Below are 27021 nucleotides of genomic sequence, written 5' to 3'. Positions count from 1 at the left end.
CCGTACAGTATCCTTCCTGCCTATCCCAGGTAGTCTTGTTCTAGAATGCCTTCCAGTTATGCGTTAAATAGAAAGCCACTAGCATTACTGTAAGTGCAAGGTTTCAACCCTGCCTGATAAGAAGGTGCATATTCTAATCTGGAAGCATTTCCTTCTGACTCTGGATGCATGGTGTATTGTTAGGAAATACAGAAATTGAAAATGGTTAGGTCTAGGCTTGTAAATTAGACACCCTTTATTCTAATTTTTTATTGAAGGATTCTTTGTTTAACTCGGAAATATTACAGAAAAATCCAGGCTGGCTATTAGTTTTACTGGGGAGGTGCACATAGAGTCGTCGTTGTCGTTTAATCGTGTCCGACTCTTCGTGACCCCATGGACCAGAGCACACCAGGCCTTCCTATCTTCCACTGCCACCCAGAGTTGGGTCAAATTCATGTTGGTCGCTTCAGTGACGCTGTCCAACCATCTCGTCCTCTGTCGTCCCCTTTTCCTCTTGCCTTCACACTTTCCTAACATCAAGGTCTTTCCAAGGAGTCTTCTCTTTTCATGAGATGGCCAAAGTACTGGAGCCTATGCTTCAGGATCTGTCCTTCCAGTGAGCACTCAAGGTTGATTTCCTTTAGAATGGATAGGTTTGTTCTCCTTGCAGTCCAGGGGACTCTCAAGAGCCTCCTCCAGCACCACAATTCAAATGCATCAATTCTTCGGCGGTCAGCTTTCTTTATGGTCCAGCTCTCACTTCCATACATCACTACAAGAAAAACCATAGCTTTGACTATTCGGACTTTTGTTGGCAAGGTGATGTCTCTGTTTTTTAAGATGCTGTCAAGGTTTGTCATTGCTTTTCTCCCAAGGAGCAGGCGTCTTTTAATTTCTGTCACTGCCTCTATATCCTCCCCTTCTACTTCCCAGGAGGTGATGGGACCAGTGGCCATGATCTTAGTTTTTTTGATGTTGAGTTTCAGACCGTTTTTTGCACTCTCCTCTTTCACTCTCATTACAAGGTTCTTTAATTCCTCCTCACTTTCTGCCATCAGGGTGGTATCATCTGCATATCGGAGGTTGTTGATATTTCTTCCGGCAATCTTAATTCCAGTTTTGGATTCCTCCAGTCCAGCCTTCCGCATGATGTATTCTGCATATAAGTGGATTAAGCCGGGGGACAATATACAGCCTTGTCGTACTCCTTTCCCAATTTTGAAACAATCAGTTGTTCCATATCCAGTTCTAATTGTTGCTTCCTGTCCCACGTATAGGTTTCTCAGGAGACAGATAAGGTGGTCAGGCACTCCCATTTCTTTAAGGACTTGCCATAGTTTGCTGTGGTCCACACAGTCAAAGGCTTTTGCATAGTCAATAAAGCAGAAGTAGATATTTTTCTGGAACTCTCTGGCTTTCTCCATAATCCAGCGCATGTTAGCAATTTGGTCTCTAGTTCCTCTGCCTCTTCGGAATCCAGCTTGTACTTCTGGGAGTTCTCGGTCCACATACTGATGAAGCCTACCTTGGAGGATTTTGAGCATAACCTTGCTAGCGTGTGAAATGAGTGCAATTGTACGGTAGTTGGAGCATTCTTTGGCACTGCCCTTCTATGGTATTGGGATGTAGACTGATCTTTTCCAGTCCTCTGGCCACTGTTGAGTTTTCCAAACTTGCTGGCATATTGAATGTAGCACCTTAAGAGCCTCATCTTTTAATATTTTAAATAGTTCAACTGGAATGCCATCACCTCCACTGGCCTTGTTGTTAGCCAGGCTTTCTAAGGCCCACTTGACTTCACTCTCCAGGATGTCTGGCTCAAGGTCAGCAGCCACACTATCTGGGTTGTCTGGGACATCGAGATCTTTCTGGTATAATTCCTTTGTGTATTCTTGCTACCTCTTCTTGATGTCTTCTGCTTCTCTTAGGTCCCTACCATTTTTGTCCTTTATCGTGTCCATCTTTGCACGAAATGTTCCTTATCATCTCCAAATTTCTTGAACAGATCTCTGGTTTTTCCCTTTCTATTATTTTCCTCTATACCTTTGCACTGTTCATTTAAGAAGGTCCTCTTGTCTCTCCTTGCTATTCTTTGGAAGTCTGCATTCCATTTTCTGTCACTTTCCCTATCTCCCTTGTATTTTGTTTCCCTTCTCTTCTTTGCTATTTCTAAGGCCTCGTTGGACAGCCACTTTGCTTCCTTGCATTTCCTTTTCTTTGGGATGGTTTTTGTTGCTGCCTCCTGTACAATGTTATGAGCCTCTATCCAAAGTTCTTCAGGCACTCTGTCCACCAAATCTAGTTTCTTAAATCTGTTCTTCACTTCCACTGTGTATTCATAAGGGATGTGGTTTAGATTATACCTGAGTAGCCCAGTGGTTTTTTCCTACTCTCTTCAGTTTAAGCTTGAATTTTGCTATGAGAAGCTGATGATCAGAGCCACAATCAGTTCCAGGTCTTGTTTTTGCTGACTGTATAGAGCTTCTCCATCTTTGGCTGCAGAGAATATAATCAATCTGATTTCGATATTGCCCATCTGGTGATTTCCAAGTATAGAGTCACCTCTTGTGTTGTACATAGAGTAAGAGTAGGCAATAAGCAATGGCCTGCAGCTCCTGTAAGCCATAGCAAGAATAGCTAGCGGTGAGGAGTGATGGGAACTACAGTTCAACAACATACAGGAAGCCTTGTTGCATCCTTAACTAATCCCATGGCTTTTGTTCCTCCTTCTGCCTATACTTTGGTAGACACTTTTCACATGTATGACTGTGAGGCTGCTTATTTCTCTCTCTCTCTCTCTCTCTCTCTCACACACACACACACACACACACACACACACACACGCACGCACGCACGCACGCACGCACGCACGCGCACACACACACACACACACACACACACACACACACACACAGAGACAGAGCTGCTACTTTGAAGTTCCAATCTCTGGCTTTGTAGCCAGGCTCTCTAATCCACCATACTAGAAGAAACAAGACTAATACCCTGAAATGTGAAATTTTAAAATCGTAAATCTTATAGCAATATGAACCGTGTTGAAATTGCTTTTGCCAATAGCTAGAAGAAAGCAATTTGAACATGTTGCATACTGCTGGGGGAATAATGATTTTAAAAAAATATTCATGTTTCAGGACAGTAGCCTCATTTCTCCAAAAGCAAAACAATACTTTGAAGATTAATTGATACATTAGAAGACATAGTTTTCATAGAACTAGACTATTACATCAGATGTTATCTAGTCTTTGAAGTCTTGTAGCAATAAAAAAATCCCCAGATGCATCTATGCTTTTCTGGCTTTCCCTAGTCCAAAGGCTAGAGATAGAATTTTAGTACTCCCCAAGTTAAAAAAAGAAAATGCAATTTATTTTAGCCTGTTTTATTGGAGGAAAGGGTAACGCTACAGTGGTGCCTTGCTTTACGATTGCCCCGCATTATGACAGAACTGCATTATGATGATCTTTTTGCGATTGCAATTGCGATCGCAAAATGATGGTCGAAATGGTTTTTTTTTCGCTTTGCGATGATCGGTTCCCTGCTTCGGGAACTGATTCTTTGCAAAACAACGTTTTTAAACAGCTGATCGGTGGTTTCAAAATGGCCACCGGGTAAACAAAATGGCTCCCCGCTGTTTTCTTGGATGGATTCCTCGCAAGACAGGCAGCGAAAATGGCTGCCCTATGGAGGATCTTCGCTGGATGGTGAGTTTCCAGCCCACTGGAACGCATTGAAGGGGTTTCAGTGTGTTTCAGTGGATTTGGGTTTTTTTGCATTATGACGTTTTCGCTTAACGGCGATTTTCCTGGAACGGATTATCATCGTTAAGCGAGGCTCCATTGTATTAGACAACACTGTGGTGGCACTGAAATCATTGGGATGCGCTTATGTGATATACAGAGAAGTACATCCTTAAAGGAGTTTTGTTTGTCATGTTAGAATCTGTGTGGGGGAAAATATGGCTTAGAAGAATCTTGACTATATCTGTCTGCTGAAACATCATACAAGAAGTCTACAATACCTCATTGTCATAGTGCATCCCAGTCAGGCAGGATAAGTACACATTGTCCACCTACCTATGAACTTTTAATCCTGCTGACCTCGGGGAAATTTTGCAAGATCATTTAAGGTTTCCAGAGCTGTAGCTGAAGCTAGTGCCTAAATACCAGGCTTAACATGAGATTTGCTAACTGTTGCAGGAAAGGAGCCACAGTGGCATAAGGTTTGCATGCACTCTTTTACTAATGTAGAAAGCAAATATTTTTTGGCTGTATTGTACCTCCTTACAGTACAACAGACACCGTATGTGGTCTTTATTCCATAGTTAATTCTTCAGAAATCTAAAGCAGCTGCTTGACACTATGGAGAAAGGTTAAATGAATAATCAGTTCATGCATGTTAACATAGGTCAGAATCCCACTGGTGTCTGGAAGTGGAGTCATGGCAACTGGACCTCTTTCTTATGAATAAGAAATGTTTCATGACTCATCCAAGTAGCTTCTTCAGTCAACCTAATAAGAGAAGTCCAGTTGCCATGACTCAACTTCCATATAACCTCACCCGGATGACGGAGAATCTTCACAGATAAATCCCATTGGTGCTTACGCACGTTTCATATAACTTGGTGTAGCTAATCGTGGCTAATTTTTAAAGGTTCATCAAACATCTGGTTATGTGCTCAAGTGCAGAACTGAGATATGTCCCAGGAGCTCATTGGTTAGCCACAATTAGCTGAGGAAAGTTATGCAAACATTACAGCAACACCAGTAGAGTTCCTGCAGTAGTGTCAGATTGATCCTTTCATCACAGCCCTTATCTAAAAATGACATTGTGGATACTCATGTGCACATGTGCTGTTACCTACTCAGTCAGCTCTTTTGATGGAGATAACAATGATGGAAGAAGGTTTTTTTCCCCATTGAAAGGAAGCTCCACAGCCAAATCCCTTACTGCTCAACAATCCGTATTGCTTGAGGTGCAGCAGTGTGATAGGAAAGAGGTGGGGGTAAAAAAAAAAATCACTAATTTGGATATAAAGCTTTCTGGCTGATAATAAACCGAAGGTTTACAGACCCCTTCTGCATCTTGTTCAATGTGAGTTTATTGTTGGCGTTCTCAAGGGGTGGACATGCTTTTTAAACCAAAACCAAACAAAAAAGATGGATAGTTGTGTAAAGAAGACATGTGAATGAGAATCACTGTGTGGATTTGTTAACAGCATAGGAAAAAGTTTGTGTATATAATATCTAGAGATCAGTATGTGTTGTCGTGAGGTTATGCAGGCTTTCTACTTCTATTTAAAGCATCTGCAGTTTTCCATTCAAGCAGTCTGCAGGGTGTCCCCCCCCCCCCCGAAAGTACTGGAGCTCATGTGTGAGGCAGGAAGCTTAGAGTTGACTCAACCTTATCCAGACCTCTGCTCCAAAAGTTGAATCTCACAGTCCATTTCTATGAAGTCCTGAATTCCACGGGGACAGTAGTAGAGAGTTGAGCCCATCTGTCTTAGTGACAGTGTGAAGGAGCAACTTCCCTCTTTCCATCCGTACTAGAATACAGCACCAGCCACCTTGCTGTATTCTAGTACAGATGGAAAGAGGGAAGTTACTTGTTTTGCTTGTCACTTCCATCCAGTAGACGTGTCAGCAGAGGGAACTGTAATTCGAATAAATAACTTTTCCAAACTCTAACCATTCCTTCTGACTCATTCTACTTTCCCCCCCTCTTTTGAAGAAAACCAACCTGTCAGTCTTCTTCTTCTTCTTCTTCTTCTTCTTCTTCTTCTTCTTCTTCTTCTTCTTCTTCTTCTTCTTCTTCTTCTTCTTCTTCTTCTTGAGTAAAGCTGAAATTCTTCCAGCCTGTCCTTATAAAACAGTGGTTCCCAATGTTGAGTCCCCAGATGTTCTTGGACTACAATTCCCAGAAATCCTGGCCAGCACAGCTAGTGGTAAAAGCTTCTGGGAGTTTCAGTCCAAGAATACTTGAGGACTCAAGGTTGGGAACTACTGTTATAAAGCTTGTCCCCATTATCTTATTTATTTTATTTTATTTAAATGCCACCTTTCTCCCCATATCACAACAAATTTAAAAACCAGTATATAAATACCATTTTTTTTAAAAAAAAAAACACCAATTAAACCTACATTAAAATTAAAAACCAAGATTAGAAACAGTTTTAAAATAATAAAAATCTTATGAGTGAAAAATCAGCATTCCTGAGACAATTTGCTGCTTAAAAGCCTGTCTGAAAAGGAAGGTCTTTGGCGACGAAAGGACGAGAGGGAGGGAGCCAACTTGGCTAACGAGGGGAATGCATTCCAGAATCTGGGAGCAGCCACCAAGAAGGCCCTCTCTCATGTCCTCACCAAACGAGCTTGGGAAGGTGTTGGAACTGAGAGAAGGGCCTCCGCAGAAAATCTTAAAAGCTGAGAAGACTCATACAGGGTGATGCAATCCTTCAAATAGCCTGGACCCAAGCCATTAAAAACAGGCAGGCAGTGAAGCTGTTGTAATAATGGAGTGACATCCTCCCTATAACCATCACCAATCAGTAGTCTGGCTGCAGCACTTCGAAACAGCGAAAGTCTCGGAACAGTCTTCAAAGGCAGCCCCACAGAGAGTGCATTGCAGTAATCCAGACGGAATGTAACTAAGGCATGTGTCACCCCAGCTAGATCAGATATCACAAGGAGTGGGTACAATTGACACACCAGCTTTAATTGTGCAAATGCACTCTTGACCACCACTGATGCCTGTGTATAACCAACCCCCTTATAATATTTTTGAGTTGTTTTGAGAAAACAATTTTCTTGAACTCTGAGGTCTGTGGGTGGCTTTGCAACACTGGTCCTTCTTAAGCTACTTTCAGAAATAATTATAAATTTTCTTGAACCCTGCAGTCTACTGGTGACACTTTCACTTGACAAAGAATTATTTTAAAATGTTTAGCCAAGATTGTAAAAACCTAAAGTTTTAATGCAAGTAGTTTTAAAGGCAGTTGCTGATTCCAACTGTCTTTTATTTTTTAATGGATACTGTAGGCATATTTCGGTCTTTTTTGAAAAAAAGGCAGAATCCCCTAATCACACAGGTGGAAAATGCTGAGTCTTTTTTTCCCCTTAATTGCTAGCTTAACTGTTTTAACTTTCAGACTGTTATCCGTGTATAGCAAAAGAGCAACATGGCAGAGTGTGAATAGTGCTGACCTTATAATGCAGATGATCTCCTGGATAAAATGAGGATTTATGAATGATGAATTTGGAGTGAAATTCTGATAAGTACTCTTCACTTCTAGTCATGCAGGCACCGAAATAATCCAGGGCAATTATATATTTTTGCAGAAGAAGAAACAAGCAAATGATGAGATTTGTAGGTTACAGCTTAAAATGATATCTTCTTTCTAAAGCTGGTAGCATAAATGTAGTCTACTCTTTGAACCCTTTCTATGCATTTGGAGTTGAGCCTTACGATGAATACCAGTCTTAACTAGGTGGTGTTTTTTTTAGATATGCAAAAGGTTTGTTCAGCTCTTCTTTTTTAACCATGGCTGTTTCCTGCTGAATTTGAAGTGGTGCATTCGTGACACTGCATTTTGCTGTCTTGTCTTTTGTAGTTAATGCTTCTTTATTCAACGAGACAGGCACACCATCAGCTGATTGGTCTTCAAGTAACTCTGCTGAGATGGTAAGACGAGCGAACGGGCGAAAATGGACATTTGAAATGTCTATGTTCTATGCAATTACACTCTCTCTTACACTCCAGTGCTTCTTCAGTTGTTTGCACATTTACTTCTAATCCTTTTGTTGCTCTAGGAAGGCTTGATTTGCTTCATTTTAAAAATCTGAAATATTTAACTTACTGTATCTCAGTTAAACTGATTGGTATTGATCAAGGATCTGTTATAACATCTGTACACCCTTTGAAGGAAAGGTGAAGAAGTAAATACATTATAGATGCATTAAATTTAACCGAGAGAAATCACTGAGGCTAGAATCCTGTACAGTGGTACCTCGACTTACAAACTTCTCCACTTATGAACATTTCAAGTTACGAATGGCTCTGTTCGCAAAATGTTGCTTCGGCTTGCAAATGGGGCTTCAACTTGCGAACAACGCCAGCTTTGCATTAGTTCCTATGGGAACTAATGCCTCTACTTGCGAACAACGCCTCAACATAAGAACGAAAAACAGCTGGAATGGATTAAATGGTTTTAATGCATTCCTATGGGAAATTTTGCCTCGATTTACAAACTTTTCAACGTACAAACACTGTTCCACTATGGATAAAGTTCGTAAGTTGAGGTACCATTGTACAGAGTATGGCGTACACATTTCCTTAAAAATAAGTTCCATTTGTGTTAGGTTAGGCTCACTCCTAAGGTATATGATTGCAGATTTAGAAGTTTCTGTGCACCAGGTGTGAGCACCTGTGGCTTCCCAGATGTTTTTTGTAATGTAATACCCAGAATAAATCACCGTTGGCTACGCTGGCTAGAGCTGATGGCTTACAGGCCAGAATATCTACAGGACCATACTTGTCCACCCACACTCTGTACTGAGATTGAGAATATATTTTAAGTACAGAGGAGGAGTAGGATCTGTTCGCCATCATCCCAGAGTGCAGGACACGTAATAATGGACTCAAGTTACAGGAAGCCAGGTTTCAGCTGAATATCAAGAAAATAGTCTTAGAACAGTATGACAATGAAATTGATTACCTTGGGAGATGGTGAGCGTTCCAGCACTGGAGGCATTCAAGAGAAAATTGGACAAACATCTGTCAGATCTGCTCTGATTTGGCTTCCTGACTTGATCAGTGGTTGTATTCAATGGTCACATAAGGGCCCTTTCTCCTCAGGTGCACCCAAGGCAGCATATAGTGCTCAAAACAAACTATAGAAAAACTAGAAGGGGAATGGGTGGGTAGGTCGGTGGGGGGGAAACAAAACGAAAAACGACAGCTCAACACTCAGGCAGCCATATTTGTTGATCTCAGTAGCTCCCACTCCCACCCCGGCCCCCCAAGAATTAAGCGCCTCTCTGAATTCTGCCCCTTTCCATGAGGTGACCTGACAATGTTTTACAAAGAAAACGTGGTTTATTGGGTGGTAAAAGGTGATAAAAGGGAACCTCGGGTGGAGGAGGAACCATCAGTGGCTTAAGGAGAAGAGAGCCCCAATCCTCCCTCCCCTAGTGAGGAGCCTATGAGGTGAGGGGCACGACCCTGCTCACTTTGTCCTGAGACCTATGGAGAAATGTCATCAAGGCAAGATACGCACGCACGGCGTATTCAGGGACCCAGAGCACCGCTGGGGCTCTTTCAAGCGGCTATTAGAAAGCCAAAGAAATTCTGCAAGGCGGAGGAGTGGGAAATGTGCTGAGTATTACAATGTTCTTCAACCGAGTGCCATAGCCTCAAGGTGCTTTTCTGACGCTGATGCCCTACTTGCATAGGAAATGACATGTCCCATCGGTTCCTGTGTGCATCAGTAGCCAAAATAGCTGCTGTCTTCTCTTCCTACTTTCCCTCCTTCTCCTCCTCCCCCTCTTTTTCTTGCATCATTAGGGTCAACCTTACCTTCTTGGCTGTAGCCTTTTTTTTTTGGTTACTGTGTCTTTTCATGCATGCCATTATTTCTTACTGTCCTTGTCTCTTCTGTTCCCTTCATGGCTTACTCCTGCCAACTCCCTTTCTCCCCCCACTTTTCCTTCTTACTCTTTCCGTTTTGTAATGTTGATGGTAAGTTCATTGAAGGTAAAGGCCAAGTGTAGAGGTCAGTTCTCACTTGAGTACTTGCACTCACCTACACATGGAACCTCATCACGCGTCAGGAGCATCCCTATGGAAACGTTGTCCTTTGCAAATCATGCTGCACACGTCACCTCATTATTTGGCGTCTTGCACAATCCCTCCTGCACACATGTAAATATTCCTGACTTCTTGGCCTTTCGGCTAAGATCAAGTGTCGTGTCACTATCCAAGAGAATTCTGGCCCTTGAATCACATCATTTGGAGGTGGGGGTGGACAATGTAGGCATTTTCTGGCCTTTCCCTCACTTATGGAAAGCATCTTTCTTTTGGGTTGGCAGCACAACGGCACCATCGACTGGTCCTCTCTGACAAAGAAGGAGTGCTTGAAATACGGAGGTGTTCTCTCGGGCAACAATTGCAAATACGTTCCTGACATCACCCTTATGTCCTGTATCCTTTTCCTGGGCACCTACACCTGCTCCATGGCCTTGAAGAAATTCAAGACCAGCCGCTATTTCCCAACGACTGTAAGTACTGGATTTGGGGACAGGTGATTTTTTCTTTGATGGAATCATTCTGTTAGGACTCACCTTAGGCAAAACCCCTTGGAAACATAAACTTGATTTCTGCTTCATCCTTTTGATCTGGCCTTAAGCCATAAAGGGAGAGCTCATTCCACTTTTAATCAGTCACCTGATGACCTGGAATTGTCTGCCTCTTCGGGGTGCCTCCAAAGTCTATAAAAGAGGTGTAGTCTGAGTGGGTGGCTCTCGGGGAAGAGACAACATGCTTCTGTGTATTACGTCCTTTGGGAAAGGCTTCCCAGCCTCAGATCCTTTGTCTGTGATATGAAAGCGATGTGCCCCCCACCCCCTGACCTTAGCTGAAGGCTCTTTTAAGACAAAAATTGTGAATCCTACTCACAAGGTTTCCATTACCTACCGTGGCTAATTGCAGCTAATTGCCAGAGTGTGTCTGATCACATGCCCAACTATGCCGCCAAATGTGCTCCAGCATCTTTCAGTTGATGACACCTGCTCCGGGCAAGTTATGGCCATGTTACATAAGCAGCATTAGGATTCCAGCCATCACTAACCTCAGTCCTTGGGGTTTGGGACAGGAATGCATGGCCTGTAGCGTCTATATCATGTGAACAGGTTTTATTTTGGAATTGAGACACCTGCACGACACAGCTCATTGGCAAGCCTTTTTATCCTCTCCTATTAGCACAAAGTGGCCCATGGGAAAGGTAGATATTTGCTTTGGTAAAGGTACAGTGGTGCCTCGCATAGCGAGGTTAATCCGTTCCGGATTAACCCTCGCTATGAGAAAACATCGCTAAACGGAACATAAAAACCCATTGGAACTGATTAAACATCGTAAGCGAGGGGAGGGCGCGAAAACGCTGCGCGCAGCCATTTCGGGCGTCCGGCAGCCATTTTAGAACCACCAAACAGCTGATCCGCGGGCATCGCAAAGAGAAGATCGGTAAGCGAAACGCTTACCAATCGTCACTATGCGAGTTTTTGCCATAGGGACCGACGCTATGCCTCCGCATTAGCAATCCCGAAAAGGGGATCGCTATGTGGATTCGTTGTTGTACGGTGCGCTCGTTAAGCGAGGCACCACTGTAACCCTCTACTCTACGTATCCTGTGTGCTAGAATCAGCATCATGAGAAATACCCACCAAGATGGATTTAAAGTGCCATCACAAATGTAAAGGTATCCAAGGACAAAAGATGATTAGGGTCATTCACAATCCTCCTTCATCTTTTTTCCCCCTTTTCTTTCCAAACTTTGCTTCCAGGCAAGCTGGAGAACATTTGCCTTGGCTTAAGGCTCTGTTTTGTAATACAGCTAATTAGTATTTTTTTAAAAATGTTGCCCCTGACACTCAGCTGCCTTAGGGATTTGGAAGCATCCTGATGCTCACTGTGTGGGAGAAGTAAATTGGGCTTCAGTTAGCTTTTAATGAAAGGAGAACAGAGTCCATACCGGAGCTAAACTAGTGTTGCATTGTGACTGCAATTGCAAGCTATAAACTCATAATCTGTTTGAAATAAAGTTCATATAGGCTTAGCAATTGAAGCTCATTGCAACACCTTGTGCAGGTAGACTTTCCTTCCCTTCCCTTCCTACATCCATCCAAAATGCAATCGTGCTGGCTAGCTTTGGGTTTTTAACATCTCTACCAAAAGCCTTTGGGACTTATCTGAAATTTCCAACCAGCCTAAAAGTTGGGGAGAATAGAAATGCAGAAAGACCATCCTTTTAGAAAAGAAACCGTGTCGTGATCCATGCAGCTTTAAACATTAGGCTTCGTTCCTAGGAAGGTTCCAAATATTAACTTCTATACTTCAATGTCGAGGCTTGGTCTGTGCATTGAACTCTCTGTGCTTAGTGAATACATACATGGGAGGAAGTAGCAGTGCCTGTGTTCGAATTCAAGCATGCAAAATGCTTTGTTTTATTAATTGCACTCCCTCCATCGCCACTTTCTTCCCATTGCTGGCTTTCTGCCAAGCAGTCGCAAAGCTAGGCTGGCAACAAGAGCCGGCTATTCCAAAGGGAATCCTTAGGCCTGGTCAGGAGCTCGTTGTATTGGAGAGAGGACCTTTGAGGAGTGAAAGAAGAGAAGTGGGCCAAGCAAAGTGAAATGATCCACACCCGTTGGGGAGGACCGATTCAGCCCTGGCCTCCTAGTGGCTGATCCTCTACCTTCCTGGTTCAAGACTTCTCATGCCATAAATCCTTTGGGCATCCCTTTGATTTGTCCTCCTTTAGAAGAACTTTTTGTGTATCTTTCTAAAGCTAACTTGGAGCCATTCTTTTTTTTTTTTTTTTTTTGCAGGCGAAATAAAAGTTGTTCACCATTCTCTCTCTCTCTCTCTCTCTCTCTCTCTCTCTCTCTCTCTCTCTCTCTCTCTCTCTCTCTCTCTCTCTCTCTCTCTTTTTCAGGCAAGAAAGTTGATCAGTGACTTTGCCATCATCCTTTCCATTTTTATTTTCTGTGGAATTGATGCTCTGGTAGGTGTGGATACACCGAAACTCATTGTGCCAAGTGAATTCAAGGTAGGTCGGCCATTTCTTACTTTGGCAAGAGTTGGGGGACAAGAGGAACCTCGGGGCTTCGTTCTGATTCTGCAGTTCTTTGATTCCGGGATTGCCATAGATTGAGTCCCAGTTCATATGGACCACTGTGATGGGATGGTTGCTTTGCATGATCTCGGCCTCCATCGTACAGTGTCAATATTTGCTGTTGGAAAGCCATATGGGATGGGTAGATCGTACCGAGATGTGGGACATGGTTGAGTTTGCCCTGTAGAGTCTGGGCCACATTGAAGTGCTGGTCACATTGCAGAGAGACACGAATCAGACCAAGGAGTTGCCAACAGCTGCTGCTTGCCTTGTGGGTTTCTGAGCTTCTCCGTATCCTCTTTCATCCTCCTCTTTGTCTGTTTCTTAAAGACACCATAAAAAAAAAAAATTGGAAACTGTCCTTGTTGGTTGGATATTCTTTGTGCTGGACCCTTGGAAGAATTACTCGATTGAATTGCAACTTCAAGAAATCTCCAGCCAGCATGGCAGTGCCCTTGCTAGCTGAGGATTCTGGGAGTGGTAGTCCAAGCAAATGATTTTTCCAAGTTCTCTCTCTGGAGAGGTTTGCTTCTCCTTTTTGGATGTGAGCATTTCAGTGATCCTTTCCTTAGGAATTAATGGGCACTGCCTTTTTCTGATAACCCTTTCCTTTTCTTTGCCCATGAAGCCAACGAGCCCTGAGAGAGGTTGGTTTGTCCCGCCTTTTGGAGGGAATCCCTGGTGGGTGTACCTGGCGGCCGCTATTCCTGCCCTGCTGGTGACTATCCTCATCTTCATGGACCAGCAGATCACGGCTGTCATCGTCAACCGGAAAGAGCACAAACTTAAGGTGGGTTTCCTGGTTACATGAGGATGGGAATGCAGAGAGAGGTGTTTTGCTGTGGCACAGGAGCAGAGGGCATAAATTTTCAAATCGTTCCCAGTCATTTGGCGTTGGCAGCACTTTTGACATTGAAACTTCCAAGAGGGAAAATCTGAAATGGGTTTTGGCAATAAATCCCCGATGTGTGCTATTTTGGATCAACGTTTTGCTTAAAGTGATGAATTTAGCCACCTAGAGTGGTCTAATTGGCTAGATAGGCGGGATATAAATAGAATAAATAAATAAATAAATAAATTTAGCATTACAGCCTAGCACGACACATCTTCTAGTTCTCCTTCCTGTATGTCATTTGTGGTTTAATCATGCTATTCGACTGTTTGGGTAACCCCGCCAGCAGATTAAAGACCTATTTAGCATGTAATAATACAGTCGGCGCATAGAATGAAATGGCACTGTAAACTGCCTTTTCAAAAATAGTTCATCTGGTGGAGGTATGCCAAGAAGGATGTAAGGATTAACATGTAGGTGTTTGATTAATTAAACACAGGGCCAGTAGTTCATTCCTTGAATTAGCAACCTGGAAAAAAAGCTTCTAAATTAAGACTGTGCAGTGAAATGTATTGTGGCGGATCTAAGAAACTAGGCCAAATTGTATTTTTTTTTTTTTTTTTGTTCAGGTTCTTATAGGTTCACAATATTTCTGTAGGACACCCAGGCAGGAACTGTGTTAATTTAACCATGTGTCTGACCTATTTTAATATTGTGGGTATGCATGTCTTAATTTAAAATCCAAAAGGGCAGTTAACTTAGAAAAAAAGGGGGGGGGCAAATCCTGTTCTTTCTTGCCTTGCATTTCTGTGGTTAATCATACAAATGTCTTTTCTTCCTTTGGCTCAGTTAAGATACAGTCGTGCCTTGCTTAACAATTGCCTTGCTTAACGAGGAAATCGCTATACAATTAGGTTTTTGTGATCGCTTTTGCGATTGCAAAACAATGTTTTAAATGGTTTTTTTTTTTTCCGTTTACTGATGATCGGTTCCCTGCTTCAGGAACCAATTTTCGCTTTACGACGATCAGCAAATAGCTGATTGTTGGGTTTCAAAATGGCTGCCGGCTTAAGAAAATGGCTCCCTGCTGTTTTCTAGGACGGATTCCTTGCTTTACAGGCACCAAAAATGGCTGCCGTATGGAAGATCTTCGCTGGACGAGCACGTATTCAGCCCATTGGAACGCATTGAACCGTTTTCAGTGTGTTTCAATGGGTTTTTTTCATTTCATTTGACGATGTTTTCGCTCTACAGTGATTTTGCTGGAACGAATTAACATCATCAAGTGAGGCACCACTGTAATGGGAGTAAAGTCCCTGGGGAAATGGACTGTGGGAAGATAAGGAGTTGAGCTTGGAAAAGTTACTTTTTTGGACTGTGACTCTCAGGGTTCCCCATTGTGGTCATATTGGGAGTGGGATTCAGGGAGTAGTAAACTAAAAGTAACATTCCTGTGCTCTGGTAAAGAGGTGGCTCCGCCTTGAAGTTAATTCCTTTTTGCCTTCAGTTTTGTCAGTGAATGAAAGAGGAGGAAAGAAACCCAGCTTCCACGGTCTCAAGTTTTGTCCCTAAGGAGAAAACTTACAGGGGTGCCTCGACTTACAAACGTCCCTACTTACAACCATTTCGAGTTACGACCAGTTCCGGCTGCAAAATTTTGCTTTGACTTGCAACCAGAGCATCAAGTTACAACAAAAAGGCAGGGAAAAAAAGCAGGGAATTCAAACTGCTAACCGTTGGTGGTGAAGAGGCTGCTTCTTTGTAGCTCTTTTTCCCTAACGGTTAGAGAGTGTGCGTCGTCGTCGGAGGCTTCGGACTGCCTCCTTCTCTTCTGAGTGTGTGTGTGTGTGTGTGTGTGTGTGTGTGTTTGCAGGGAGGCTTCAGGCTGACTGGTAGGTAAGGTGCTTTTCTGCTTTTAAAAAACTCTTCTGGGTGTTTTTGCAGCGTGGTTTTCAGCTGGGGGGGTTATGTTTCTGTGCTGTGATGGGTTTTGGGGGGTTTGTTTTTTGGTTCCCCCCCATTTCCAATGGGTCTTGGGGGTTTTTGTTGCTTTTTGGAGTGTTTTTTCCCATTTCTGATAGGTCTTGGGGGTTTGTTTGTTTTTTGTTTTTCCTCCCATTTCCAATGGGTCTTGGGAGGTTTGTTTGTTTTTTGGGGGATTTCCACATTTCCGATGGATCCTGCATGCTTCTCTTGCTTTTTTCCTTTGTTTTCTTTGCATTTCCGACCTGCCCTCTTTGTTCTCTTGCATTTCCGATTTGCTCTGTCTGTTTTCTGTGCATTTCCAACGGGTCTTGCACACTTGATTGCTTTTCTTTTTTTATTCCCCTTTCAGCCAGAAGGGATTAATCGTGTTTCCAATGAGTCTTGCAGTGATTTTTTGTGTGTGATTTTGTTCTTCGGCCAGAACAGATTAATTGCATCTCAAAGCATTTCAATGGGAAATGGTGCTTTGACTTACAACCATTTCGAGTTACTGTACATCCATCTTTTGGAGCGGATTATGGTCATAAGTCAAGGCACCACTGTAGAAGTGTTTTCCAAAGAAATAAAGATGGTCTTTTTTTTGGCTCTGGGTCAGGAAGCAGTGAACTGGAAGTGCACTTTTAGACTTTGCCAGAATTTCCTTCTTTTCCTGATGAACATTTATGTCTCCTCATTCCAGCATCTGGATAGTCCCTCCTCTCCAGGATTTTTCATATTTACTCTAGCTTCCCTTCCAGTGAAACCAGTAGAAAGGAATTAATCTGCACTGAGAATATTGGAAGAACTGGCAGATATTCACAATATATAGATACACTCTACACCAGTTTGTGAACCCACAGCCTAGCTAAGCATACTTCTTTCCCCTGACATTCCAACCTTGGAATTCTGAGGAGTGAACATATACGGGTCAAATTACACATTAAAGGAAGTGCATATTTCTTGTTACTTCACTTTCCTTTGAGGTGTACAGTTCTTTAAAGCACAGCTAGGATTGCACGTAAAATTCATTTTGACTGTGAAACAATCACAAAACAGGCAAGCCAACTGGGCAAGTGTGTTGTTGTTGTTTAGTTATTAAGTCGTGTCTGACTCTTCATGACCCCATGGACCAGAGCACACCAGGCCCTCCTCTCTTCCACTGCCTCCCGGAGTTTGGTCAAATTCATGTTGGTCGCTTCGATGACCCTGTCCATCCATCTCGTCCTCTGTCGTCCCCTTCTCCTCTTGCCTTCATACTTTCCCAACATCAGGGTCTTTTCCAGGGAGTCTTCTCTTCTCATGAGATGGCCAAAGTACTGGAGCCTCAGCCTCAGGATCTGTCCTTCCAGTGAGCACTCAGGGTTGATTTCCTTCAGAATGGATAGGTTTGATCTCCTTGCAGTCCAGGGGACTCGCAGGAGTCTCCTCCAGCACCACAATTCAAAATGTGTGGAGTGGGACAGATTCTTGTTCAGCAGCATAGGATTTGTGATCTTTGTGTTTCTCATGACGTTGTTAGTGGACCCCATTCATGTAATCTGTTCACGCTGAGATTTGCTGTTCCATCTTGTTTAGCGTTTGTGTTAATTTTTATCAGCCTGTGTCATAGATTCCTTTTAAAAAGACTTAATTGATACCCGTCTATTGAAATATTTATTCAAGCATTTTGAAAATATATAAAATAAATAGACGGAAATAACATAGATGCCCAGTATTTACTTTCCAGGGACTATCCAATAAGTAGATAGCTTGAGAGAGACAATGGTTCTTTTTCTGGAAGGTGCACGGAGTTTAAACAAGAGATTGTTGCTCCGGATATCTGTAGCGCTCTTTCTTTCACCTCCTAAACAGGTTATGCAGGCTTGTTTTTGTTTCTGAAAGTCTTCCACTAAGGAAGATGACAGTCAGCCGAAAGAAATATGTGACCACTTTGAGAAACAGAAATCTCTCTCTCTCAAACCCTCATGAAAACTGGTCTCTCTCTCCAGTTAGTAATATGCTTAAAGAAACACTCCACAAACATGTATCACCGTTAGTGTGATAAAGATTAGTAGTTTTATTTCTATTTATCTATTTTATTAAAAAGCAAACCGTTTTCTTGCTTTTGAAAATGTTTCTGTCTTCTAGCACTTCCCCATAATTAGCTTGTCTTCAAAACTTGATTGTGCCATGAAAGATTAGTGCCCTCTGTTTGGTCTGAGGTCTTGGATGAAATGTGTCATTGAAGAGGCCTGTTTTTTCTTTCCTTGTTGCCCTGTGACCTCATATAAAGAAAGGAGGAAAGTTAGGTTTAGAAAGGTGCATCAGATAAAGTGTTCATGTAGGTGTTTGAAATCTTCAATTCTATGAAATAGCGGGGGGTGGGGGGAGTGAAAACAGAAGTTCTGCTCCTAGTGGCTTACCTGTAAAGAACTGCAGTGTGTTCAAATACTGGGGTTAATTAGATTCTTTTCAGAGTTTGCAGAATCTCTGCCCAAGGCTGCCTTTTTTTTACAACATCTGTTTCTCCAGTCTTTTGAGTTGCTGAGTGGGGTAGCTCAGTGGCTTAGGTCTCTCTGGCTGCGGAGCCAGAGGTTGGGAGTTCGAATTCCCCCACTGGGTCTCCTTGAGAGGGGCTGGACTTGATGATCTATAGGGTCCTTTCCAGCTCTGCAGTTCAAAGGTGGTGGTGGTGGTAGTAATAGTAGTAGTAATCAGGATGAAATTTGTGTACTATTTCCCAGCATACGCAAGGTGAAAACAAATGAATGTGCTATCCATTGTTACCCAAGGTATAAAATACTCAGAAACACTTGACCAGTCTCTCCTTCTGGTACTGCACTGAGACCTTGCAGCTTGCCAAAGACCACACATCTGGCAGGGCACATCTGTCCATCAACTGCACACACTGGATGATCCTGCTGCTTACTGTCCTAGGACAGTGGTCCCCAATCTTGGGCCTCCAGATGTTCTTGGACTACAACTCCCAGAAGCCTTCACCACCAACTCTGCTGGCGAGGGTTTCTGGGAGTTGAAGTCCAAGAACATCTGGAAGCCCAGAGTTGGGGACCCCTGTCCTAGGAGACACAGTGGGGATTTGAACTCTTGACTGTTGGCTCCACAACCAGGTTCTCCAGCACACTGAGCTATATCAGCTTATAGGCAAACAGTCTGATTGTATTACACTAACATTCTTCACTCATTTAGCATGTTTTGGATTTCAGTGGCTGGAAGCACAGGAGAAGTGCACTGCCAGATGTGCTCCACCATTGCTGTTCGGCTGGCCCAGCCCTTTTTTCCTTTGGCTTGTTTGGTGCAGTTGTCTGTGCCAGGGTCAGTCCACACAATGTGCTTTGCAAATGACCATAGCTCAGTGAGAGGGCAACTGTTTTGCATGCAGAATATCTTCCGTCTCTGTTGTTTCTGCGTAGGAACAGAAAAGAGCTGTCTGCAGTTCTGGAGAACCACTGCCAATTGGGCTCAAAAATATTGCTCTAGGTAGACCAATGGGCTCTGTTATATTCCTATGCCAGCAGGAGATCTACCGCGTTTCCCCAAAAATAAGACAGGGTCTTATATTAATTTTTGCTCCCCCTCCCAAAAAAAAACCCACATTAGGGCTTATTTTCAGGGGATGTTTTACTTTTTCTTCATGTACAATGATGTACATTTATTCAAATATAGTCATGTCATCTTCTAGTTGCTGCACAAGGGTGGAGGACAGGGTTTCACTTTTTACTGGGGCTTATTTTTGGGGTAGGGCTTATATGATGAGCATCCTGAAAAATCATACTAGGGCTTATTTTCAGGTTAGGTCTTAGTTTCGTGGAAACAGGTATGATGAAGGAAGATCAGCAGGGCATCTCGTTTTCCATTCCAGCTGTGCAAGATTCGTATTGTATAACACAGAACTAGGGAGAACAGCATAACACATTCTAGGCGTCTTAACACTGGTTCAGTCATCGCTTCTGCCCACCTGCCTCCATGCTGTGAACAGACTGCTAATGTTTATTTTTAAACATGTACACAACACTCGTTTAAATATGTCATTTCCTTACTTTGTTTTTAAAGCCGCAAATTGAGTTACAAAACTCCTCCAGAGGTTATGTATTTGTGTGTATATGCTGAGACAGGGAGTTGCTGACAGAATAGGCACCAGCCCATTAAACCATGTCTATCTGCCTTTTTTCCCATTCAAACTGAATCCCTCTAAAAAGCCGAATAATAGTTTTTTTTGCAGAGCACACTCAAAGAGGGGGAAATGATGTATATATTAGAAATGAATAAATCGTAAATATGTTTTCCATTATCTGTCATTTCCTTTATCCCCGTTTGACAATACAGGTGACCATTTTGCCTGTTTTTTCTTGTGCTACCTTCACTAGAAGAACCCTTATATTGTGTCCTCTTTACGTAGGAACATTTGCATGCGATTTTTAAAAATAAAAATAAAAACCCTTTCCTTGCTGGCTGCGTATATCCACACCCTGTGGAGTCAACTCAAGATCTCACGTGCTGTTCTCTGGTAGGCCAGAAGCTGTCAAACGCGAACCCTGTGGCTTCTGTAGCCATTCTGTCCTCCACATCAGAAGTAATAAGACGACTGTCGTTCTTTTCAGAAAGGAGCTGGCTATCATCTAGACCTCTTCTGGGTGGCTGTTCTGATGATTGTATGTTCCTTCATGGGCCTGCCATGGTACGTTGCTGCTACCGTGATCTCCATTGCGCACATTGACAGCTTGAAGATGGAAACGGAGACGTCAGCACCTGGCGAACAGCCCAAATTCTTGGGAGTCAGGTACGCATACAGGGCCGGTCCTGGCCTTGGACAACGGAGGAAGCCATCTGGATTGGCGTTCCTCAAGGGCCAGAAACCATGATCTGAACATCCCACAGAGAGCAGAAAGCAATGCAACTTAATGGTAGAGCATACTGTATACTTTCCATTCAGAAGGTCCCAGATTTACTCCCCAGCTTCTCTGGTTCAAAGAAACTAGTACGGACTGATGAGAAAGAATCTTTTTCTGCTTAGGACTCAAGGAGCTGCGGCAAGTCTTTGTAGACAGTAAGGGGTAGATCTGAGCTCCCCAACTTTGGGGGGTTGGTGGCCACATCTAGAATGTTGATAAAGCCTTGTTGGCTCCTATGGGTTGTTGTTGATGCAGATCCTCAAAAGGGCTGCTGTTCTGGAGTGTAGTCCATTGTCAACCCTTCCTCAAAGGAGCAAACTGGTGAGAAAGGTACCTTGCCTGAAAATCTAAGTAGAAGGAAACGTTTTGTGTCAAAACCAAAACCGATTTCTACTCCTCAAAGTATAAACGTAACCTACTGTACCCAACAAAGCCAACCCAAGTGCACTTTTCTGTAGTCTTAGCCAGCCTGTTGCAACAGTGTTTTTGAGATGACGATTCGCCCTCTTCCACATGACAGTAGAAAATTGTTGAACTTGGTTTCAGGGAACAGAGGGTGACTGGAGTGATCGTGTTCATTCTGACAGGCATTTCAGTCTTCATGGCTCCCATCTTGAAGGTAAATATTGTTTTCAAAATTTGTTGTTGTTGTTCCTACTACTACTACCTCATCTACCACATAATACTGAAAAATAAGGAAGTTGCTAGGATTGCAATAAACACTTTTAAAATATTGGGAAGAATATAGAAATATAACTTTTATAGCACAAGAAATGACTGCAAAGGGAAACTAAAAAAGCAACATGGATAGCATGTGATGGCAGAGATCTCTGCTTGAGAAGAAATACAGTAGTCTCTACCCTTTTCAGTTCCTCTTTCTTTTAACGATGAGTCCCCAATCTAGACATGCTGGCTGGGGGGGTCCTAGCAGTAGTAAACCTTAATATTTCCACAGTCTGTGGGTCAGATATGGGACCCACTTTAGCTCCCCCAAAGGTCCGATTCAATATAGATCACCCTCTGAATTTCTTGTTATTTGCATATTTATGTGAAAACAGTTTCTTACAAAGAGCAGAATGTGAAGCGCCCCTTCTGAGCGTTGGTGCTCAGAGCAATACACAAGGAATGTGTTGTGACTGTTTTTTTTTTTTAAAAAATGCAGCATCCTAAATGTTGTATTTCCTGTTGAACAAGATGGCCACGGATGAGAAAATATAGTCTGGATCCTCTACAATTCTTTGTTCCTTTTTTTCTCACTCCCTGTTATGTCTCCAGCTCTTTGGCTTATTAATATTTAAGTTACAGATGCTTACAGGTTACAGATGCTAATTTTAATGTTGTTAAGGTTTTCAGCATGAGCTTCAGATTATGTGTGTGTATGTGTGTGTGTGTGAGAGAGTGAGAATAGACAGACAGACAGACAGACAGACAGACAGACAGACAGACAGACAGACAGACAGACAGGCAGGCAGGCAGGTAGGTAGGTAGGTAGGTAGGTAGGTAGGTAGGTAGGTAGGTATATAGATAGATAGATAGATAGATAGATAGGTAGGTAGGTAGGTAGGTAGGTAGGTAGGTAGGTAGGTAGGTAGGTAGGTAGGTAGGTAGGTAGGTAGGTAGGTAGGTAGGTAGGTAGGTAGATAGATAGATAGATAGATAGATAGATAGATAGATAGATAGATAGATAGATAGATAGATAGATAGATAGATAGATAGATAGATAGATAGATAGATAGATAGATAGATAGATAGATAGCAACACTGGCGGTATATTTTTTATTTTTATTTTTGCCTGTACTTCTCACATTGTATTCTCCCATTCTCCTTTTTTGAAAATTTTCTGATTTGATGTCTGTGTCACATAGTGTACTTGCCCCGGAGACGCTGTCTTTGGTTGTTGATGGTAGGTTCTTCTTTCAGAATCACTTGCCTTGTGAGTCCCAGCTGAATGGATGTAAGGCATCCTTCCCAGACCATCCATGAGCCGCCATTGGCATGCTCACCGTTGAGGAGTGTCATATTTTCCAATTTTGCAGAAAAAAACTTGCAAGCACCTTCTTGATCATCCTTCCTTCTCTGTGTAACTTCCCCCCCCCCCTTCCGTTTAAAGATTCTGTTAATCTTTCCTCATGCTGGGCGTTATATCTGCATTAGGGCACACCAGAATGAGATTTCAGAGGTATCAGCAAACCTGCCTTCAAACCCATGATTGAAAGCGTTCTTGAATTAGCATTGACCTTAATGTAGGCATAAAGGACATGGTGGTGCTGCGGGTTAAACCGCAGAAGCCTCTGTGCTGCAAGGTCAGAAGACCAGCTGTCGTAAGATCGAATCCACATGACGGAGTGAGCTCCTGTCACTTGTCCCAGCTCCTGCCAGCCTAGCAGTTCGAAAGCATGTAAAAATGTGAGTCGATAAATAGGTACCACCTCGGTGGGAAGGTCACGGTGTTCCATGTCTAGTTGCGCTGGCCACATGATCACGGAAACTGTCTTTGAACAAACACTGGCTCTGTGGCTTGGAAACAGGGATGAGCACCGCGCCCTAGAGTTGGACACGACTGGACTAAATGTCAAGGGGAACTTTTACCTTAATGTCGGCATAATGTCCTGCCAAGGAAACTGGAGCGGGGGAGTCGGTGGGGCATAACCCATAGGCTGCTCTGCTTTTGTAAATTCTGCTTTCATTAACTGTGATTAAAAGATTGAGAAATCTTTCCTCTTCTGTGCCATAAAGCTGAGCTCAAAGAGGTGTTTTCAGTGAGAAGAGTGTTTCCTGCTATAAAGACGCTACTTTTAGTGACATAAACAGAAAAAAATAGATCCAAACGTGGACCTAAGTATGACATGGAAGATTTGAGATGGGATATTCTAAAATTGTTTTCTTTGGTTAGAAAGAAATGTTTCCCCTCTTCCACCTCCATGGGAGTTCTGGATTGGAGACACAGTTTTCCTTATTCAGGCATCACACCCCTATTCTGATCCTGGCAACTGAAGCTGTAGTTTTACAAGAGTTATCAGTGCAAGCATATCAGGCAGAATCTAAGAAACAAAACCAAAAAAAGGGAGACTAATTGTTACGCTTTAATGTGACCTTTCGTGGACATGTCCACTTTGTCAGACATATGGAAACAGAATGAAATAATGGATGACATATGTTTCACAAGTAGTGGTGGAGTGCAGTTAAAGTGGGGAACATTATTAAGCCTTCTTCATCCAATGTTGCAGCTACAAAGCTATTTTTAATCATTGAAAAAAAAGACATTGGGAGATTCATCTACGGACTTTCTGCATCATGCAGTTTGGCCATAGGAAGAGAATAAGGATTGACGTGAGGAGAAAGTAGACTATGATGTGAGAGCTGAAGGCAGTCAGCTGATTTTAGGTTTCTTTGGAAGGTAAGAAAAATAGAAAAACATGAAAGTTCTTTTTCTTTTCATGGCTGCGTTTTCTTAGAATTGAATACATTTTTGTTCCTTCCCTCATTTTTTCTGCTTAAGATATTTCTGTTCATGACCTTCTACTGCATCCTCTTTTCCCTCTACGGTGTGCGTGCGTGCTATTTGTTATCATTTTTAACAAGACTTTTTCCATTTCTCAGTCGGATGTTTATAGAGGTGGAGAAACATTCAAGCTGTAAGGGGCCACGTCGGTGGGTTAGAACAGCATGACCCAAATTGACACCAGTAGGAGTTTGAATCAGCACGGTTTCAACGCCATAAGCAAAACTCTACGGCACCCTCTGTTTCTATAAGAATTGCTTTGCAGGTTGCTCCATAAATCAGTCTAGAAGTGTAGACACTACACCTTGCTGTCTCACTGGTAAAAGGAATACTATCATGGCAAGTCCGTGAAAGCTGTTAGTCAGAAAAGTAGCCCATTAAAGAACGCGACCCCAGTTATGCAGTCAAGCCTCTGTTCACAACCTGAGTTTGATCCCGATAGGTTCACAGATAGCTGGCTCAAGGTTGACTCAGCCTTCCATTCTTGTGTGGTCAGCAAAATGAGTATCCAGCCCATCTTTGTGCAATTCCGGCATGACTGCAGGATGGATCAAATAGCAGTTCTTCACCTTTGGGGCAATGTAGGCTGTGGGGTAGCCCAAAAATACACTTTGTTAGCAATGGCCTTTTTGCTGGCAGGTAAATGCTGCTCGCTATTTATTTCTTAACCCTTGAAATAGTAGCCTGCATAAGGTATGCTCGAATGAAAAAAACTGAGGAGGCTTGGGAAATTTTTTTTTAAAAACCAAAACACCACCAAATCATATAAATGACTGTTTTTCAAACAACCTGAAATAGCCTTGGGGTGTCTAAACAGAAAGAACAAGTGGAAAGTCTTTTTGCCCATGGGCATAGCCACAGAATTACCTGCAAGGTCAGGGGACAGAGGTCAATCGGAGTTAAAAAAGCATGCTCCGACAGACCGAAATGGCTAAAGATGAGCTGCTTAAGAAGTTTGTTCAAGGTCATATGGAAGCCGGTCAGAAGGTAGCTGTGACAACCTGAAATTGCTCCTCGGAGAAATGATTCGCCCTCAAAATTAGCCACCGTTGGGGTTGACGGCGCTCTTGAGTTGCCCGAGGAACAGTTTGTCATTCTTTCCTCTGTGCGTCTTTTTGCAATATGCCCATCCCAGTAGGCAAAACACACAGGAAGCTGTTTGTGTGGATTGCCTTGTCCCGTACCTGTTTTTCATACCACTTACCATTTCCTTGTTGATTTTTTTTTCCACGTGCAGCAATTTTTGAGAGGGCAAGAGGCAGGAGCACTTGGAAATAACCAGTGAACATCCTTTGTTCTGAAGTAGTCCTGGGAGTTCTTCCTAAGGGTGAAAGGACTCCCGGGACTACTTCTGGGAGTTCTTCCGGCAGTTCTTCATAGTCCTCTTCGAAGAGGTGGAAGGGGACACCGTTTGGGATGAACATTCCCCCACCACCTCTTCAAAGCATGGCACCCTCATGTTTGTTTATCTGAACACAAAAGAGAAGTCATTGGGGTTTGTGCTCACTATACATCCAGGAATAGTAATTCTAGCGTGATTGTGACATAAAACTTTCTTTGCTCACCACATCCTGGCTGTGAATCTGAGGATGGGTCTTCAGGACAAGAGAAGGCTAGGGTTTCGGTGATATAAATAATCAAAGAAAAAGAATACACTTGAAGTTGTGACTCTGACATGTTGGTTTCTTGAAGGTCTACCGCCTGTGGAAATGCGGTATTGCAATTTTGGAAAAGGTAGCCACTCTCATTAAAATATAAGAGTTGGTCTTTCAGGTGCCACATTTAAATTTTGTTTTGTTTTGTTTCTTTGGATTTTGCCTGACGTGGCGGTCTTGTAATTGTATTTCATTTTGCAAAGCTGTTTAGCAAACACGGCCTGCCACTTAGTGGCTGCTGTCTGTTATTACACGTTTCTCCTGCTATCCTACCTCTCTGGGATAGGCCTTGAATTAGTCACTTTCTCCTTTTCTTTTAGAACCTTCTATTCACATGTGTCGTATTAAGGCTTTTTCATGCCGTTCTGCAACACATGTGTTCCAGTGTCACCCGTTCATGTTTGCAGTATGCAACTGTGCTCGGAGTGAGTAGAGCTTGAGGGACCTAGGAGTCAGTTTGTTACCTGTAATTTATCACCTTGAGGGGCTGAGATGGACATAATAGTATTCCCTTTGTGGAATGAAATGAAATGATTCTACTTCAGGCTTCAAACCTTACATCAACTGTCATAGCGTTATTTGGAATGTGTGTTACAAATAATGTTGACCCATTTCCCCCCTCATTCTCTTTTCAGAGCTTAAAAAAAAGCTTTGCAGGGACTTTTTGGTGTTTTCCCCTCAAACGTTTAGGCCATTTCATTGTTCTTTAAACAAAGGGAATTAAAGGATAGCATTTGAGGCTAGTTAGACTGAGGAGGAAAGGAGGGAGACAAACATGTCTCTGGAGGCAGCAATAGTGAAATGGAGGCTGCATCCAACTGTGGGCACCTCCTGAGAAGGTAGGAATCCCTGGAAAAGGCAATGATGATGGGAAAGGTGGAAGGCAGGAGGAAAAGAGGAAGATCAAATGCGAGATGGACCGACTCCCTAAGAGAAATCGCAGGTTAAGTTTACAAGATCTGGGCACTAGAGAACAGGGCATTCTGGAGATTGCTTATTCGTGGCGTAGCTAAAATTTAGAGGCAACTTGACACCACATGACAACAATAAAGAGGAGATATAATAGAAGTTCATAAATTTTATTTCTGTGTGAGAGTTAGAAGCTTTTCTCCCTCTCATATTTCCCCCCTATCCTATAGTGTGAGGGCCCAGTAGAGTCATCCACTGAAACCAAATGGTGTGAGTTTCAGAGCAGATTCTTCACAGATGACAGAGCTCAACTGTTTGCCTTCACAGGATATTGTGACATTTGGTTAGCATTAAAAGAGGATTAGGGTAAATTGATGGAAGACAAGGCT

At 42.8% G+C, this 27021-nt stretch overlaps 1 protein-coding gene across 9 annotated transcripts in view; it reads left to right on the top strand.

Annotated features, from left to right (window-relative positions):
- SLC4A4 (solute carrier family 4 member 4) overlaps positions 1–27021 on the top strand; it is a 223198-nt gene that overhangs the window by 177897 nt on the left and 18280 nt on the right. For all 9 annotated transcript variants that reach the window (XM_073002084.2, XM_073002088.2, XM_073002090.2 and 6 more), the window contains exons 15-20: positions 7604–7674; positions 10080–10268; positions 12701–12814; positions 13509–13670; positions 20276–20454; positions 21113–21185. In XM_073002084.2, the coding sequence (XP_072858185.2) occupies positions 7604–7674; positions 10080–10268; positions 12701–12814; positions 13509–13670; positions 20276–20454; positions 21113–21185 (788 nt within the window). The remainder of the gene's footprint in view (positions 1–7603; positions 7675–10079; positions 10269–12700; positions 12815–13508; positions 13671–20275; positions 20455–21112; positions 21186–27021) is intronic.

This window comes from Pogona vitticeps, chromosome 5 (genome assembly GCF_051106095.1).
Source record: "Pogona vitticeps strain Pit_001003342236 chromosome 5, PviZW2.1, whole genome shotgun sequence".
NCBI lineage: Eukaryota > Metazoa > Chordata > Lepidosauria > Squamata > Agamidae > Pogona > Pogona vitticeps.
This window is presented reverse-complemented; position numbering and strand designations above follow the sequence as displayed.